Source organism: Amblyomma americanum, chromosome 9, assembly GCF_052857255.1.
Source record: "Amblyomma americanum isolate KBUSLIRL-KWMA chromosome 9, ASM5285725v1, whole genome shotgun sequence".
NCBI lineage: Eukaryota > Metazoa > Arthropoda > Arachnida > Ixodida > Ixodidae > Amblyomma > Amblyomma americanum.
This window is the reverse complement of record NC_135505.1, coordinates 111,475,628-111,494,213: the sequence shown is the minus strand read 5'-3', so window position 1 is coordinate 111,494,213 and position 18,586 is coordinate 111,475,628. Positions and strand designations below refer to the sequence as shown.

At 46.3% G+C, this 18,586-nt stretch overlaps 1 protein-coding gene across 3 annotated transcripts in view; it reads right to left on the bottom strand.

Moving 5' to 3' along the window:
• Window positions 1-18,586, bottom strand: part of su(f) (cleavage stimulation factor subunit su(f)) — a 57,326-nt gene that overhangs the window by 13,625 nt on the left and 25,115 nt on the right. For 2 of the 3 annotated variants that reach the window (XM_077636881.1, XM_077636880.1), the window contains exons 4-12: window positions 15,679-15,711; window positions 13,487-13,584; window positions 13,057-13,158; window positions 10,923-11,049; window positions 10,136-10,294; window positions 9,313-9,394; window positions 7,257-7,483; window positions 3,473-3,547; window positions 1,967-2,110 (exon numbers count right to left, since the gene is read on the bottom strand). In XM_077636881.1, coding sequence (XP_077493007.1) covers window positions 1,967-2,110; window positions 3,473-3,547; window positions 7,257-7,483; window positions 9,313-9,394; window positions 10,136-10,294; window positions 10,923-11,049; window positions 13,057-13,158; window positions 13,487-13,584; window positions 15,679-15,711 — 1,047 coding nt within the window. The remainder of the gene's footprint in view (window positions 1-1,966; window positions 2,111-3,472; window positions 3,548-7,256; window positions 7,484-9,312; window positions 9,395-10,135; window positions 10,295-10,922; window positions 11,050-13,056; window positions 13,159-13,486; window positions 13,585-15,678; window positions 15,712-18,586) is intronic. The other variant, XM_077636882.1, reaches the window with a different exon arrangement.

Sequence of the window (18,586 nt, the reverse complement as noted above, 5' to 3'; positions counted from 1 at the left end):
TATAACTTGACAATCAATAAAACACAAGCGGGCAGTTTGAGACCTCGCAAAGTTGAAAAATTATATATATATATATATATATATATTACGATTATAATGCGATCTCAGCTTGTCCGAGCAGACTATAAGCAGAGGCACGGAAAATACGAAGATGACGTGCAAGAACAAATACGGAAGTAACAAACACATTATTATTATTTGAGAGGTAACACTTCTGAACTGCACAGGACATCATTGTGCACAGCAAACCCTCCGATGCATTAACTTAGCATGCACTCTCACACGTAGAAACGACCGCTGTCACTGCCACACCTCCAACGACTGCTTGGTGTTTCGTGCTGCCCTGCCCTGTGCTTGTTTGCCTTTCTGTTCCCTATTCCACTGAACTCTTTCAGTGCCTTCTCTTTCTCAATGGCCTGTGCCACCTTCTTTCCACGTTAATAGCTATGAGTGGCTCAATGGTGTGATGTGGTCTGCTGCAATGTGATGTTACATGACGCGTTGTGGTGATGTAGTGTGCCACTGCCAACGGTGACGCCATCGGGTACAAAATGAGGCGCATGAGGATGCACTGCATGAGCTGGTGTCTACACCCAGACTTGTGACGTCTCAAAATAAACATATCTTTTCCCCTGTAATCGAAACTTGTCACAATAGCCACTCTCTCTTTCACCCGTGCGTGCCGCGCAGCCCCAAGGAAGTCTAATAGTTTGCTTCTCCTATCAGCTTAGGGGTCTGGTGGTGAAGCTCACTGTAGCCATCTTGCGGATCAGCGAGAAAAAATAACATGTTATGTTTGTACCTTGGTTCTGAATATAATGCGAGATGCGTTCTCAAGCCGATAATGTAAGGAAAAAAATGCATCAAATCCGCGTATATACTGTACCTAACCAAATGGACGAAACAAATTCACGCGGCCAAACTGTCCAAGCAATAAACTGACAAATGGCTGCAAATGCAGGACATTGGAAGTTCGCTGCAGATTACCTCTCCACTCTTGGGCATTCACTACCACAGTGTTTGTAGCTCACAAAGCGCGTGTGCACATTTTGTTATTTGTTTATACGACAAACACTGGCTGTCAGTGAATGTCCGGGGTGCCTCACTTCTCAACCATCTGACACACCATCAGCACAATAGAAGTTGAGCATAACAGAAAGTATGACGGTCAGGAAGCAACTGCCACAAATCATCACATGCACATGAAGAGGCAGCACATCTGTGATGTGTTTACTAATGCATTCACTCATTCGTAATTAACAAAGTGGCAACTGCATCAAACAATGCTTCGGGAGGCAACAGCGACAACTGTATTCCTGTCACTTGCTTTGAACAAAGCCTAGAATGCACACATCGTTTGTCAAGAACAAACTAAATAGACACCATTCAGAAAACAGCCTTCAAGCCATCAAATCACTGAATCTGAATGCACAGCAGCTTCAGCATGCACACAAAATTAAACCGACAATGAAGAAAACTCTTGGTAAAAACTCTTGGTAATTGTTCTTGGTAAAAATTGATTTTCTGGCTCTTTCTGGGCATGTTGACCTTTGTCCGCCATCAAAAGACGTAGTTATGGCTGAGAAAATCTAATTTAAAAGTTTTTCCCAACAATCGATTCAAACTCTCTCAAAACGTCTATACCGAGAAAGGGCTCCAAGACTGCCATTTTTAAGTGCGAGACAGTAATAGCCTAGCCTCTAAATTTCAGCCCAATGTAACAAGGGCTCCAGTAAATGCTTGAATGTCACAGCAGTGAAAGCAGCAGCTACGAAGGAAACTCTCTAAAAACAGCTTTCAGCTGATTATCCACTTCAGAAAAGCTTGCTAGAAGAAGGAAGCCTGGTTCGAGTTTGAAAACAAGGTTGGCATGAAGAGAGATCACCAGAAGAGGCCCATGTCCAACACTGAACTCGACATCAAGAATGATAGATAAATGATAGTGAATTGAAACGTGGTGACATACCTTGCTGCAGTAGTACTCCATGAGCGCAGCTGCGACATACACCTGGTGGCCACTCCGCGAGTCTTCTCGCGCCTTTTTGAACACAATTCGAGCTGTCTTGATGCCTTCCGCCCTCCTCGCAAACTTCATGTACTGAATGTATGCCTACACCAAGGACCACAGAGAAGAGGCAGGTCACCTTCCTTTAAGGCGTCACACCACAGTTGAGCTGCCAGTCGAATAGGCCATCAGTGCTCCTCGATTATTTGCCAAGGTACAATCCCCCTAAGAGTACACTTAATGATAGTTAAAAAGCTGTTAGCCATTCAACTGTCCATAACTTCAAGCATCATCCCTCTAGGCTCTGAAAGCAATCTCCATGGAACCTTTGGGTGCCTTGCAGTGCTTTTAGGGTTCCTCAGGCATCTAAATCCATGCATGCCTCAGCCTCCACCTTTCTTTTACCCACTTCAATTTGGGACTAATTATACCGCAATTGCTCGCAGTAGATAATTTCACTGCAGTCGATCCCGGATATATCGAATTCGAAATGAACTGCAACATAGTTTGATATACTGATAATTAAAAAGCTTGGGGGCCTTCTCAACCACACTCTTAAGGAAGAAAATGCGATAGCATTTAGGCTGCCTGGTGTGGTGTCTACAATGAGCGTCAAATGTTCTTGTGATTTTCCCACCAAAACTCCGATTGAAACCAGCTCCATTGCTGTTATATGGTATTCATTAGTCATATTCTAGAATGTTCAAGCGCCCTCCATTGTATCGCCATATGGGATTATACTAAATGCGACCCACTAATCCACCTTTATCCATTTTCTGGGGTGAGCCTATTTCTAAAATTCTGGGGGTTCTCAAATCTTCAAATCTGGCAGTGCCCTATGATTGATCCACTGGTGGTCATGCTGTGTTAATGACGTCATGACTCTCTCAATCGCATTCATAGATAACGGGGAGTCCACGGAGTTCGGGAGTTTGATAAACGCAAACACTACAGCTATACTTTAGCATGGATTTTCAAAGGGATATTTGGACATCCGATATAAGCAATAACTTGATATGTCCGGGTTCAATACATCCAGGGATAGACTATAGTATACAGCCAATAATCATTAACTAAAGTTGGCTATCTCTGAAGAGGAGATGAGTGGCACACTCATTTTTGCATGCCTGCTAGGCAGGAAGAGATGGAGGTCAAGACATGACATTTTAGCAGCACCTACTGACAACTGTCGAGGTTCCACCGAGGCTAAAAGGACTTTAGAACCCCTCGTTTGAACAATACAATATATACTCACTGCAACCAAGATGACCAATAGAGCTTTTAAATGTGACCACAGCGAAAAGGCAGCCCTTATCTTTCTACCCTTATCACACTCACACTTTTGTGGTCTGTTCTGTGGGGTCTACAGTCAGACCACACCAAAGATGTTATCAAAACCCAAGTGCACCCTGACATCCTTGAATTGAAATCATAAGACAAAAAAGGAAACGCATTGAAGTGCCTTACCAGTGTTGGATCGATGTCTGGGATTTCAATGAATTTGTTGTAGATTTGATGGACTTTGTCGTGCTTCATGCGACTCTGCAAAATTTTAAAAAGAAACCATTAATACATGCAGGACCTCGTGCATCCAAATTGGGAACTACGCCATTTGAAACTTTGTGGTGAAGGGTTGCTTCATATTAATTCCAGCTCCCTTCAGTAGACCTAACCCAAAACATCAATGCAATGTGTGGGGGTTGAATGGGGAGATAAGTACGTTCTCCCCACTCAATCGCGGCTGACACGGTTCAAAGCCGCCCGGACCCCACCTCGTGATCGCGTACGCTACCAAGAGCTCGCCGACCACGGCGGGCCTTGCTCTGGGGGAACAAAGGAACGACACATCGGCTGACACAAACAGGCGTTTATTGCTACAGAAACAATAACGCCAGCTAGCAACAAGGTACGCTAATGAATCAAGGTCGTCCGACTCACCAGCAAGGTTCCGAGCGAATGTTCGCCCGCGCTAGGGCAAGGGATATATACTCCGAAGGCCGGACGGGACGAGTACGGGAGCCTGTCTCCCCGTCGCTTCCTCGCCCCGCCGGCGAAGAGCGGAGCCGCGAGCGACACGTCCGCTCAGGCCGACGATCCCAGCCGAAGCCCCTCTCCCGCGCACGGGCTTTGGCATTCTCCGCGCAGCGATGCTGGCGCCCTCTCTTGCCAGTTAATGTAAATGACAAGGGAATGCGTTCAGCCTCGAGGTGAGACAGCCGCTGCACGGTGCCTCGCGGCAAAGCAAACTCAGGTGGCTGCAGGGCAGGTCCCCACATCCCCCCAACCTTAAATAGACCCACGCGCCTGAAGGTACATGCTATAGAGGAGTCTCCCGGTCTTCATGTCCTTGAGGCACGTCTTGCAGCGGAGGTCACGCCGACAGCGTACACGCAGACTTCCGCGGTATTCCGAAGGCGGCGTGAAGGTCTCCGCTGGGACTCGCATGGCCCGCGAACTACCGTGTTCGCAGGCTTGCGAATCGAAGGCCGGTGGGAAAACTGCAGGCCAGGATCCTGCAGTAGTCGCCAGGGCAGCAGCAGCCGGAGGTGACTGCTGACCGGTCTCGCCACAGCTGCCCCGGATGGATGCGGCGAACAGGATACAGGCCGCTCTGTCGCAGCAGGTGGCAGCGAGATGATGTGCACCGGACAGCAAGCCTGGGTGGCTCCATCGGATCTGCAAAATTGCCGAAACACTCTCGGCGTGCCTTTAACGTAGGTCACGGGAGGGGAAACGGCATCCACAAGGGCCTCGTGGCACAATGCCTAACTCGCTAGCAAAACGTGTCGGCGGCTGTGCAAACGCAAAGTTCGAGTGAACAAAGCCCTTTCTTGAGTTGAACGAGACTACTCAGTTCATGCGAGGTTACAAAAAAAAAACGGGCGGGCAGCAAAGTGCGTCCCCTCTTAACAACACGGTCCGGTGGTCGTGTCTCTTCTGGCGTGGGGCAGGCAGCTCCGAAAAGCCTCAGGCCTGACTACCACTGACAACGACCGTGACCACCACAAAGACGCAAAACGAGTTATGTGCGCGCAGCCGCGAGGAGACGTCAGCTTTGTGGGGTGGTCCTACCCCGCTCACTGCACAAAGCAGCTTCTGAGCGGTCGGCGCCCACCGTATCGGACGGTGTCGGAGCGCCCGGTGCCGAGCTGCAATACCAGCGAGCTCGTAGCGGCACCCGTGGCCCCAGGCCACCCGGCTCCCGGAGCCGCGACTCCCAGAGTCGAAAAAGAGATAGTAGAGAAAATATATACAGAAACTCGGACCACCCACGCGGCCTTCCGTACTCACTCGCTTCGGGCTCCGCGACTCCGCGGGCGCTAGGCGTCGCGCTCCCTCGATGCGGACCAAGTGATTCTCGCGAAGAATCTCCAGGGAAAAAATGTGCTGAGCATGTCGAAAAGTTCAGACATGCTGCAGCGCAATACACCTCGCACTCAAGAAAGCATGGCACAGGTCCTAGTGATCAAAATTCACTCTAGGCCTAGCACTTGTCAAGTCCAGACAAAGAGCGTTCCTCGAACCGAACCGACAGTCGTCCAATGTTCCAAGAGCAGGCCCCACGTTGGGCGCCAGATGTGGGGGTTGAATGGGGAGATAAGTACGTTCTCCCCACTCAATCGCGGCTGACACAGTTCAAAGCCGCCGGACCCCACCCCGTGATCGCGTACGCTACCGAGCGCACGCTGACCACGGCGGGCCTTGCTCTGGGGGAACAAAGGAACGACACATCGGCTGACACAAACAGGCATTTATTGCTACAGAAACAATAACGCCAGCTAGCAACAAGGTACGCTAATGAATCAAGGTCGTTCGACTCACCAGCAAGGTTCCGAGCGAATGTTCGCCCGCGCTAGGGCAAGGGATATATACTCCGAAGGCCGGACGGGACGAGTACGGGAGCCTGTCTCCCCGTCGCTTCCTCGCCCCGCCGGCGAAGAGCGGAGCCACGAGCGACACGTCCGCTCGGGCCGACGATCCCAGCCGAAGCCCCTCTCCCGCGCGCGGGCTTTGGCATTCTCCGCGCAGCGATGCTGGCGCCCTCTCTTGCCAGTTAATGTAACTGACAAGGGAATGCGTTCAGCCTTGAGGTGAGACAGCCGCTGCACGGTGCCCCGCGGGAAAGCAAACTCAGGGGGCTGCAGGGCAGGTCCCCACAAATGTCACTTTGCCGAATCACATGACGAGTCTGTAGAATCACAATTCAAAACACTCGTGTGGCCCGCCTGTTATTAGCTCCTTTCTTATCTATTATACCGCACAGCAATAGTTAGGCCGAGTTCTAAGCTCTGCACGGACCATGATTCGCAGCAACATGACAAAATGACACGGAACAGCATTACTGGATGTCAATACACAACACATTTTCAACTCTCTTCAGCTGGCAGCATCTAATTTGCGACAAAGAAAAACAAGATTCAGCAATAAGAAACCTGGAAGATGAAAACTTGTTATGTACACTGCCAATCCGTTTTGCAAGATAACGCACGAGTAGACCCTCAGTTCCAATCACAGCAAGTTCTAACTTCTACAGAAGGCTGCTGCAGACCACTACAGCCGTAGCGTGGCCTGTACAATCAATCTGCTTTTTTCACATGCTTGCTCTGCACATGTGCACCTTTCCTCCTCCAGCTCTAATTTATGAAAACTTGCCACAAGCCTCTACACTGTGCATGCGCACTCCATGTTAGCGACAGGCATAAGTGACAGGTGGCAGCAGGTCTCAAGCACCCTCTCAGCACTTGCAGGCACAGTTGGAGCCCTGCGGAACCAAATTGCACCTGCAGCATCCAGGTGTTTGTTTTCAGCCAGTTTTCAACATTCCTCCGAGGGTGCCGCATCTTGTAAAGAAAGGAGGGTAACGAAGCCCTCACAACTATGCGCTGAGGATTAATATTTGGAGCAGTACGGCTTCAATGGACCATATTAGTGGTTTTTGAGGAAATGAAATGGCACAGTAACTAAGGGGAGCTATAAGGTGGGGGAGGAAGGTAAGAATGAAAGAAGAGAGAGAGAAATAGGTGCCATAGTGAAGGACTTTGGAATAATTTCGACCACATGGTGGGTTTTAACATACAATGACATTGCACAGCATGTGGATGTCAGTTGCGTTTCAAGTGCCTCGAAACGTGGCCACAGGAGTCTGGTTCGAACCTGAGTACTCTGGCTGAGCAGATGAATGCCCTGACCACTGAGGTTAGGGCAAAATGAAGGGTACTAAAGAAAGAAAGAAAGAGAGAGAGAGAGAGACCTCCTCAAAGTCAGCGTAGGCAAAGTAGAGCAGGGTGTTCTTGCGCAGCAGCGTGGTGGTGGCCCGGTCGTAGATGGCGGCCGCCTCATCCGAGAAGAGCTTGCCTGCATTCAGGTCCCCTTTGTCCGTGAGCAGCTTGCTCGACTGCTCTAGGAAGAGGGCGGCCTCGTACCACACGTCCGGGTGGTGGCCCAGGCACAGCAGGCACTGCTCGTACGCAAACATCACTGCAGGAGAGGGAGGCACAAGAGCAAGGGGGTGAAGGGACTGTGCTGCTTTGCTTCACACTCATGGATCATTAATCACTTGACTACAAGGGTCGTTTTAATGCGTAAGCATTACCTGGCTCACGCGTGACGTCCACAGAAAGTGTTAACACTTACCCGAGTTACTCGGTAGTAACTCGGGTAAGCTCGGGTAAGGCAGCGTGAGCTGCAGCCAATAGGAGGAAGCTCAGCTAAGCTCAGAGGATCGCCGTGTAAGCTGCAGCCAATTGGAGGAAGCCCATTTAAGTTCAGAGGAGCGTCGCGCCTGCTGCGCGAGAAGTTGCTCAGGAACAGCAACATGGGTCGCACAATCCCTACGGGTGGCTGTGATAAGAACAGCCACATGCCAGTACTATACAGTGGCGCATCGCTTAACCGCTGTGCCACTGCTCTGGTAGTGGTATGAGGACTCGCCGCCATCTATGAATGTTAACTAGAGAATGACCGATTCTGTACATATGGACACTAACCCATGGAACTCCGAATGGTATGAGGTTTGGTGACCAACGCGAACTAAGTTACACAAACGAATAAACCATAAATGCCCCAACGGAAACAGCAGTAGTGCACAATGCTCTCGCATTCATAGCACATTAGCAGACTTAAAGAGCACCAGAAAGGGGCTCTCAATAAAGTCGCGATATGTCTGGGATGTTAAAAGATGCCGCTTTATAATTATCCTCGAGCAAGAATTATTTTAATGCGTTTTGTGGAAGCTGAGTTATATGCTGACAAAATTTGAACTTCCGCATCTTCGCGCCTTTCCCTCTCCTTTCGCACACCAAAACAACAGCGCTCTTCCGCCGGCCTCGGCCACTCCCCTACCTCCGCCAGCTGCGGCTATGGTAGCGCGCGGCGTCTGAAAGAATTTGGCGCTGTGAACCAATGATAACCCCCGGCTGCTGACGTCACTTGCACGACGTGAAGTCGTATGCCAGGTCTCGCGCGAAAGCCCAGCAAGGTGCGGAAGCGGGAATTTTTAAAGATGTATTGTAAATTTCCCACTATCTTCTGAGTGGACGCTCAGTGGCCTGTATTCTACATAGTGAAAGCATTTTAAAGCCAAGCTCAAACACACCTTTCTGTGGGCCCTTAAGTGCACCCGGTAGTTTTTTTCCTAGCGATCTCACACGACTAACAACCGACTGCCATCACAGTCGGATGCAACTCAAGAACAAAGTAACAAATACTCCTCAAAGGAGGCCCTCCACCCAGTGGCATCGGCCCTTTGTAATGCCATTCGAACAATTCCCTTTGCCCCTGCCAGCCACAGGCAATGCAATGCCAGTGGGCATTGCAGGAAGCTGGCTGGTGCAAGGCAATGCCCTAAGGCAACACAGCAAAAAGCGATAGACAAAGGGCTTATTAGCAGTACTCAGGAATGTGGAAAAGGAAATTGGAAGTGAAATTTATCAAGCATGAACAGCAATTGAAATGCAGCGGTCCAATCACCTCGAGCACAATGAACAGAACAAGCAATTACATCTGCAACACTGATGAAAGGCCAGCTGAAAAGTTGCTCCATCTGCCCAAAGAGCACAAAATGGAAGAAACATGACCACTGTAAGCAGGAAAAGGCTTAGATTAATGAAGCAGGTTAGAGCTGGAATGTGGATGAACAAAAGAACCCCGTGATCGAACCCATCAGGCAAGGAAAAAGACGGCTTTTGCTGCACAGTCCAGGAGGAAGAAACATCTACAACTTCCGAAGAACACAGTCGACTGCAATGTCAGGCGGCGCTTTCCTCAAAGTCAATGCTGTTGGCTAAACACAAGAATGCACGACTCACCCCTCTTTGTGATGAGGGCGTGGTCATCTGTCCTGAGGGGGTTCCCTTTCTCCCAGGAAATGTACTTCTTCCACAGTTCCACCTGAAAAAGACCCAACCCTGAAGCATTAGACATGTGACGCATTCGGTCACCTGACAGTGCAAACTGTTTAGGTGCTCAAGAGAACACCAACAAATATCACATCCACCTAGCATTTTTAATGGGAAAAAAAATGTGTCATCACTCATAAAATTCACCCACTGGCTGGAGGCAAATGACGTCATCAGACCGGAAGTGACATCAGTGATTCTGGTAAAGACGTCAACACCTGTTAAAGGGGCTCTGAAAGGGGCTCCGAATAAAGTTGCAGTATGCCTAGGATGTTAAAGGATGCCGCTTCGCAAATAACCTCCAGCAAAAATTTTTTGAATACTTTTCGTGGAAGCTGAGTTATCTATAGTCAAAATTCGAATTTACGCGTCTTCACACTTCTCTCTCCTCTCATCACTTTTTGCACACTGAAATGTCAGCGTTCCTCCGCCGGCCAAAACCCATTAAATCCCTCCATCAACTGCCGACATGTGAGCGCGGGAGGGTGGGGGGGACTGACATTTTTACAAAGTGAAATTCTCGATAAATGCCTTCGTACCTCACTCAACAGTTTTATTTTCAGAACTAGGTGATGTGGACCATATGTTTTCTCGAATAATATGTTTTATTTTTCCATTTTTTAAAATGTACCGAGATTTTACTCTACTCCACTTTGAGCCTTTTAAATGGACACCCTACTCAGTACCAACACCTCACATAATGAATTAGAGAAATGAATAAAACGAAACAAACCTGCTTTGACTCTTCTGGTATCCCCTGTGGCGGCACTGATGGTGCATTCTTGTTGAGACCTCGCGTGACTGCCTCATACTCCTTGGCCACTCGCCGCGCGTTCATATATTCTCGACTTCGGTCGGAGATCATCTTCTCCGCAATCAGCATGTTGATGCCCTGCAAGCAGTTGCAAAAGCATATTTTGCTATTCGCAGCAATGAAACCCCACTTGGTATACTTCCAGTGAGCCATGTGCACTCACTGTGACTTGCCCCCTTTTAAACTGCAAGGGATGGCCTCAGCTGATGTTACCAAGTGTTCCAGTATACCCCTTCACTTGGAACTAGTTCAACTAGTTTTCCCCATTTCACCAACACTGGCTCGAGAGAAGTAAAATGATTGCATCCACATTTGCAGATCAGGTCAGAATGCTTTCTTAGACATCAGTTTGATTGCAACTACTTTTCTCACTTGACACCCACAAAGAGGCAGCATCTGATACAACGCTGCGCTTAACACATTTGTGTGTGCATGCACTGCCTCCTATAGAACAACCATCTGCAGAACACCACAATTACCGTGCTCAGTGAAATCCTGTGAGGGGCAAACAATGAGCCAAGAAGCGTCAATAGTATTTCATGCTGTTGGATCAAGTAACAGCCAACACTTCAGTATTCTACAAGGCACATTCTGTCATAACGCACGACATAAAAGAAAACGAAACACTCTGCAAAGTACAACCAACGCTCAACTACAGAACACTGATTGCAATGAATTTAGACCGCAATGTATAACTGAGCCTCACCTGCTCGTAGTTGATGTACTCTTTCCAGAGCTGCTCGATGTTCATCATGGGATTGACGATGCCTCGCTGATAGACCTTACGCACGGCCGTTATTCGCTGGTTCTCTGCATACGACCCCACCGCCTCTCTACACCGAAGAAAGAGAGAGCGCACAACATCAAACGGGCACTGTTCCATCACCAAAGCAGCTTCTGCCATGCACCCAGTGAAAAGTGCTATTTCACACTCTCTCGGCCAGGAAGTTGCCTCAGAAGCCTACAAACACCAATCAAAGGCGTCCATCACAAAGCTTATCTATTTTGACCAACGACAAGCTCAAAGTATGGGGCATCTGATGCAAAACAAATTACCACCCATCTACCCCAACTAAAGGACAAAGACCACTAAAGTATAAAGAAAAATGATAGTTAGCTAGTGCTAAACCACGTTTCCCTGTTTGTGCAACCACACCTTGCTGCCACTGGTTCACATTAGAAATAGAAACCTATATATCACAACAGGAGCAGGACATTGCTAATTCAAACGCTCATCCCTTTATTCATGCATTAAATAAATGATCGACAGCGGCTGATGTTTGTTCCAGTATCACAGAATAAGTAATGGTCAGGTCACAATTAAAAAATACACAAAATAGAACAGTCGCTTTATGTTCTGACAGAGTATGTGATTTAATTCCTAAACGAAGTAACAGGAACATAAACTTGCTGTGTAATAATCTAATGACAGCCTGGCTTCTTCAACAGACACATGGCATGGCAGACCAATGAAATGAAAAATTCAAACATATGCTCAGTTTATTTCACACTGCCCAAGACATGGCACAGTTCGAGGCAGAAAGGCCAGGCAAAAGCTGCAGGCACAAGTAAAACTAATTGTTTGCAGCTTAGCAACAACAAAGGCAGAACTCTCAGCATCAGTAAATGAATATTAAAGGGACCCTGAAGTGATTTCGATTGGCATATTCTGATGCAACAGATCAATAGAGGCAGTCTTCGGGTATTCAAATCGAATTTGAAAGCTGTGTGTGGTCTTTATAGTTTAGAAATCATCTTTAAAAGCCCTTGCTTGCAGTAGCTCGCAACCGTTTACGGCGACAGCTCACCGTGCGGCGTCCCCTACCCCACTGAGCCTTTGCTCGCCCAGTCTGCCCACTGAATGTCACCGGGGTAGGGGACGCATGGTGAGATATGTCGCCCTCATCGGATGCGAGCTACTGCCAGCACCGATTTTTAAAAATTATTTCTAGATTTTAGGGTCCACGTAGAGCTTTCACATTTGACTGGAATACCCACCAAGACCACCTCGGCAGATCTGTTGCATTAGAATATGCCCACCAAAATCATTTCAGAGTCCCTTTAATCATCTTGCTGCAAAGAAAAAAAAAATTCTCATTTTAATCATGCTAGATATGAGCTCCAAACCCTCGTTGTACATGTTAATGTTTCAAAGGGCCCTTTTGCTTCCAATAAGTACCAACCAGAGATAATTTTCCAGAAGCTGCTAATGTCAAAAGCTTATAAGAAAGTAAACTGCGGAAGACAACTACAGTAGCAGAGAGGCTACACCACTGTGTACATCAGCAGGTATAAAGAACACAGAAAATGGCATCAATTCTTGTGTTCAAAAAGCCCTTTCACGAAGTGAATTGCACCGGTCAATCCACAGCGACTTCACATTAAGCTTGTCCAGAAATTGGCAGTGGAACACTGATAATTACAAATGAAGGCTATGCATGAAAGAAAGTGTTTTCCTTCCTTTCTATAACAGTAGTTTAATGACATCAGCTCTGTCTCTAGCTCACAACCAAACAAGAGGAAGCCAGCCAACGGCACCCACTGAAGGTTGGTACCATTCTAAGCCATGTGCGAACACCTTCATTATTATCAAACACGCAGCAGCTTGTTTTCCGATGGCAGATCTGAATACAAAAACTCTGAGCACTCTAAACATGAATTCCAGTCACTCCTCCGATATCAATCAGTGGAATTCACAGCAGAGAATTAACACCAGCCCCAAGTGAGACAGGGAATCTCAAAGTGTGCAAAATGTGCACGGGCGTTTTATGTGCGTGACACAGTGTAAAATAGGAGAGCGACGGCAGTGCTGTCTCCTGCTCTCCGTGATGGACGCTTACACGCTCTTGAGGAAGTTGATGTAGTCGTTCCAGATGGGGTATGAGAGAATGTCCATGCCCATCTTGTCGAGCGCAAAGTCATATGCCTGCGCCATCTTCTCCCTGTGGGAAGACAAGGTCAAACAACTTTTTATACAAGTAAGAGATAAAAAAATTTCAAAGGTCAAGAGAACAAAACCGTTCACTCTAAAACTGCCCCTCAGAGATCGAAGCAAACATTAGTGTTAGATCATGCAAGAAGAGACGAAAACAACTGATAGTAGTTTTCTAACAGATATTTAAATCAATTACACGGTTCAATCTCAACTGTAATATGTATAAGCAGTGGCTGTTTTCACGTTTTTCAGGTTTCTCATTTCCAGAATAGGTTCAAACAGTACTGTGAAAACTGAAATGAATTGAATGAATGTTCCTTCAAAGAGCAGCTTACCTGAAGGTTGGCAAAGTCCCCTTCGTCTCCTTGACGTAAGTGAGGTAGCATCGCCACAAGTCAATGTTGAGCACCTTCATGAGGCAGCGCTGAAACAGCTGTTGCCAAGAGATACATGTCATGACAATAAGTTATCCTGTCTTCAGTTCTCAAGTGCAGTATAACTATAATAAAGCATGTTTCTACGTCGGCTATGAACAATATTTCAGCCACTGTCGACAACATAACCACTGCCACCAAAGATCCTCAAATTAAGGAAACAAATTTTGAAGTCTGAATTATGTTGATTCACTGTGTGTCTATGCTACTGGCCGATTTTCCTACTCTTCTTTTTACTTTCGTGACCTTTTTTTTGTGCAGTTCTAAAGAAAACAAAGTTTATTTAATGACATGCTATGACAGCTAAAGTACCAAATAATGCTTGAAAATGGCATACCTGCAAGCCTCTTGTCAATAAATGGTGCAAAAACAAACTGTCACAAAAAAAAATGGGCCAGCACACATGGCAGTGTACCAACGTAGTGCTGAAAAATTAATTTGTTCGACTCCATTCTTGGAGCTGCTATTGCCTGTGCTGCAGCCAGCAAGATGCAAAGAAACCATATTTGTGTTGCAGTCTACTGTATCAGGTTCACTGCTTGAAGATTTTTCCCAGATAAAAGCACCAGACTGCCTGAAGTCAATCAGAAAAGCTTATTACTGAAAGCATGTGTGGCACTATTTTCAGTCTTTCATGATGAGGCAGGCATAAAGAAGAAGAAGCTTTCCGAGAACTTTTTCAGTTTTATGCAAGCATGGAGCTTTGGTGGCAGTAGTAATAACTGTTGCTTTAGCTTGTCTGTTCGAACTAAACTGCTACACAACATTTCCGGCGCAACAAGTCAGCTAAATATAGAGTTACACTTACTGAGAACCATGGCTGGACATCAAAAAACAGTAAACCCTAATTACAGTAACCTCCGCTTTGTTGAGGAATTTTTCAGCAACTTGTGAGCTAAAATTTCTCACATTCAAAAGACTCCCTAAACACAAATGGTCGTTATGGTCAACATAACCTTCAGCTGTATGCCCCAGTATCATATGTTCAGCTTGCTCATTATGTAATGAACCTCACTGTTATCTTTCTTTCAGCATAATGAGAATTGCTGGTTGCGCTACTTCTAAGCCTGCATGGAAGCATTAGAGCTCAATTCTGAGAGCTCAAGGTCCAGCCAATCAAAGATGGGCCACGAGGAACAACTAAAAGTTGCTCACATTAAAGGGGTGAGGAAATCACAAAAATATTTGGTGCCCAATGAAGTATTTGGCAAGCTGCTTCAGTTCCCTACAGGCCAGCTTATGTACGAGTGGTGCAATAAGCGCACCTCAGGCAAGTTGCCCAAGACCAAGGCGTCCACCATACTGCCACCTCACCAGCTTCACGCAGCGTTATGAAAGCTACAGGGCATACAGAGCAAAATGTAACATGTTGTTCATTGGCACTTATGCAGCAGATGCACTGCTTTTTCGCAGTCCGGCTATACAGGCCCATCTGAACTCTTTACTCAACACTAGACCAATATCCGCAATAACCTGTTTACTTGCCTAACAAATGCAGTCACATAATGAATGCATCCCCTACATTAGTCACTAAAATTTGGTCAACCTTTAATTGACCACAGTGGAAATCTCACCGCGCAAAACAAATGCACCTACAAAATTACCCCAATTTTTTTACAAGAGCTGTGCATAGATTATGCAAGAAAATTAAACATGTCCAGTAGTTGTTTTAACCGCATTCCTTTCTTTGGACATGCCACAGGGGGTCACTATGCATCTATACTTCACCACACAAGTGGTTCACAGAGAAGCGCAAGCTGCGAGCACGAGGCAACGGCTTCCACAAGGTCATGCGCATTTTTCGAGCCAACCAGAAATGCCTGGAATCCATCACTTCTTGCTTGTAGTTTCCCTTCCACTGCGAACCACTTGTGAGGTGAAGTATGGATGTTTGCACTCATGACCGGTCGATTCAACCTGCAGCTTCGGATGCCCAATCCAAACTAGTTGAGGCATTGTGCATGTTTTCACTGGCAAGATGCACAAATAGCTCAAATATGCTTGTGCCATTTTTCCACTCAGTAGCAAAGGAGACTCTTAACTGATGCTCACTGCCCGCATGCAGCATATAGGTGATAAAACCATTCACCTACCTTTTCAACTCTCTCGAAATTCCTCGACTTCATCTGGAGATTTCGTGTGGGGAGGAAGGAGCACAAGGCAGTGGGAGTTACACACGGAGATGCAAACAAAACAGAAAGAGGAGAGCCAGTTTGTAAAAAAAAAAAGAGAGGTCGTGTGGCCCTTCACGAGCTGAAGAGACACTCCATGGGTTCAAATGCCATGACAAGAATCAAGCAATATGTATTTATTTTCCAGGCTCATTCCCCCCCCTCCTCCTAATCTAGAGCGAAATAAAAACCAGTCCCATCAAGGAATCCGTGAATCAGTACCCTACGCGCATTGTTTAAAAGGACTCTGGTGCCAAGTATGTGAAGTGACAGACCCTGTTAACTACTAGTGTGCCATTTGCAATGGCAAGGCTGGAAACCATCAAACCATGCCTACAAGTGTGAGAACCATCAGCACCAGTGGCACAGCCAGTTACATTTGTGAGGGAGCTCAAAAGTCTTCTAGGAGGAACCACTCATCAAGATGAATATCTTCATCTGTACGTTTTAAGGCTTTCCCTCTCGCTATGCATTAACAACGGCCATCTGCAAGTTCGTTGTTAGCAAACAGAAAGGGGTTTTGTATTCCTTTCGATTTTGATTCGTAGGATTTCCATGTTACAAAGGTCAAAAATACTTGGCCAACAGCCACTTGATATGGCAAAACATTCAAAAACATTTCGTGGTGTGCTGCAAAAATGAAAAAAAAAAGCCTCTACTTTTGAGGATGTATTGAATCTAAGGAAATGGAAAGGCTCAATCAAACAGCTGAACTTGGCATCAATTTCACAGTTAAAAAGAAAAGCGTCATGGTGCTATTGTGCTTGCATTGCCTTCTTGGCCCCTAATGGTGCTGGTGCAGTTAATTATTAATGCAAAAGCCAGCGTTTGTCGCAGTCCATGGCATGAAATTCCTCAGTGATGTCACCGTACTCCAGCATGACGTCTACAGCAAGGAAAAATAAAATGTCTTGCAAAGATGCGGGAAGTTAAACTAAGGACCTTCAGATTGCAAGGCGAGCACACAACCCATGAGTGAATAAAGGTGAACCTAGTGCATGTGTTTCCTTACAAATGTATGCTAATGAGTGTGACATCAGAAAGGAAGGAATCTCTAATGAACCTCACAGCAGAGCCCATGATAAGACAATGTATGCGAAGCACATAAGCAGTCTTCAGTGCATTCTGTAATTTTTTCTGTAGATCTCTCACTTCGAAAATATTACAACAAAAGTTAGCAGAGTGGTTACAGTCAGCGCAACTTCCTTATTCCTCGCATCCTTAAATTTTAGCGCTACACGGGACATTACATTACACTGCTTTGCTACAGAAATAAATAACATGAGATGTCAGTGTGCAACCAAGATATGAATGAAAGCTCTGAAAGAACTTGAGTGCAGTGCAGAAAATAATGGCAAAAGAATTGGCAGCTCAGCTAACTGTCCTTGTGGTACTCAGCTGGTTTGGAATGTCAGCCAACTGAATGCCAGACAAAACTTCTATAACACCCCGAATGAAAATCGTTTCCTGACCAGCACAGATGTATGCTCTAGAGATAACGATGACAAAACTAGCAAATAATTAAAGGTGCTTCATTTTTATTAGGTTTAAAAATATTAAATCCAAAAATTTTGTTTTTCTTCTCAGACACAATTATGCATAAAGCTATATGTTCCGGTGTCCAGACCTCTGTACTTTTTTTTCGTTCAAACTTAGGCCATGGCCTTTCAAGTAACTTTGCATTTTGCTTTTAGAGATGCATTATATACTTGACAGTTGCTTGACAAAAAAAATTCCTACGCCGCTAAATCTTTTTCTAACAATACCAGAGCCTTCTAACAAGGCGAAATCAATGCCAAGCACAGCTGAGGTTGAGCGCAGTAACTGCTTACTGATTGGAGCTTTTGTAAAGCAAGCTTCCACAGCGGCTGCCTCTCGAAACTCTGCGGCGAGTAGAGTTTAGTACTTAGAACCCACCTGTCCACCTGCCTAGAGGCCTGCAGCCTACCTGTGCAAACTTAGGCAGGTCAAACCCAGTATGGCACTTGCACCCTTGGAGTTTCCATCACTTTGCACTATGGAATGCATGCAATTCACACTCCAAAAGCATGCACACACACTCCCCCTTGAATGTTGCACCTGTACCCCCCTCCCGAGAATGTGCGAGCCAACATCAGATGAAGGTGGTGGCAGTGGTCAAGGCAAGATCTTTACTAAGCACTGCGTGTGGTGAGATGATGCCCTTCAGAAAATGCCCAAAAGAAAATTTTCAGCCTATTCAGTGTAATGAGGCTGAAAATGGATACAAAATAAGAGCTCCTCTGCCTTACACTGCTAAATATAGCAGCCTTAAACCAATGATGACCTAAAATGAAAAGGTTCAAGGTAGTGATATTTTGAGAAACCCCAGGTGAAAATAAATGACAGGAAGCAACACTTCTCAAACCATTTGCCAGAGGAGCGGTGATGTTAAACACATTCAAAACTATGCCTAGGTGGTGCACTTCGATATGAAACAGTAGTTACGGTACCACGTGCATAACTTTCAGCCAATAGAATGAACAGGCCAAAAGTCTATGCTAGTACTGATGCTCCCATTCGGCTACCTACCAGTAGCTGTATCCACACAGCCACCAGACGCTCAACCACAGTCTTATAGCAATCACTCCAGTGACAAATCCAGACGGCATGCCTTAGACTTCAAGGAAGTTGCAGTTTTGTCATACAAGTCCCTCAAGTAGGGAAGACTTACACTGGCTTCGATGCCACTAGCAACTACATGTGATAGTAACTATAGGCTGCAAGATGGCACAGATTCCCAGACATGTAGCACACTGCAGTAAGAATTCTGCAGATATTTTGTTTAACAGGCATTAGAAAAACCAAGGGC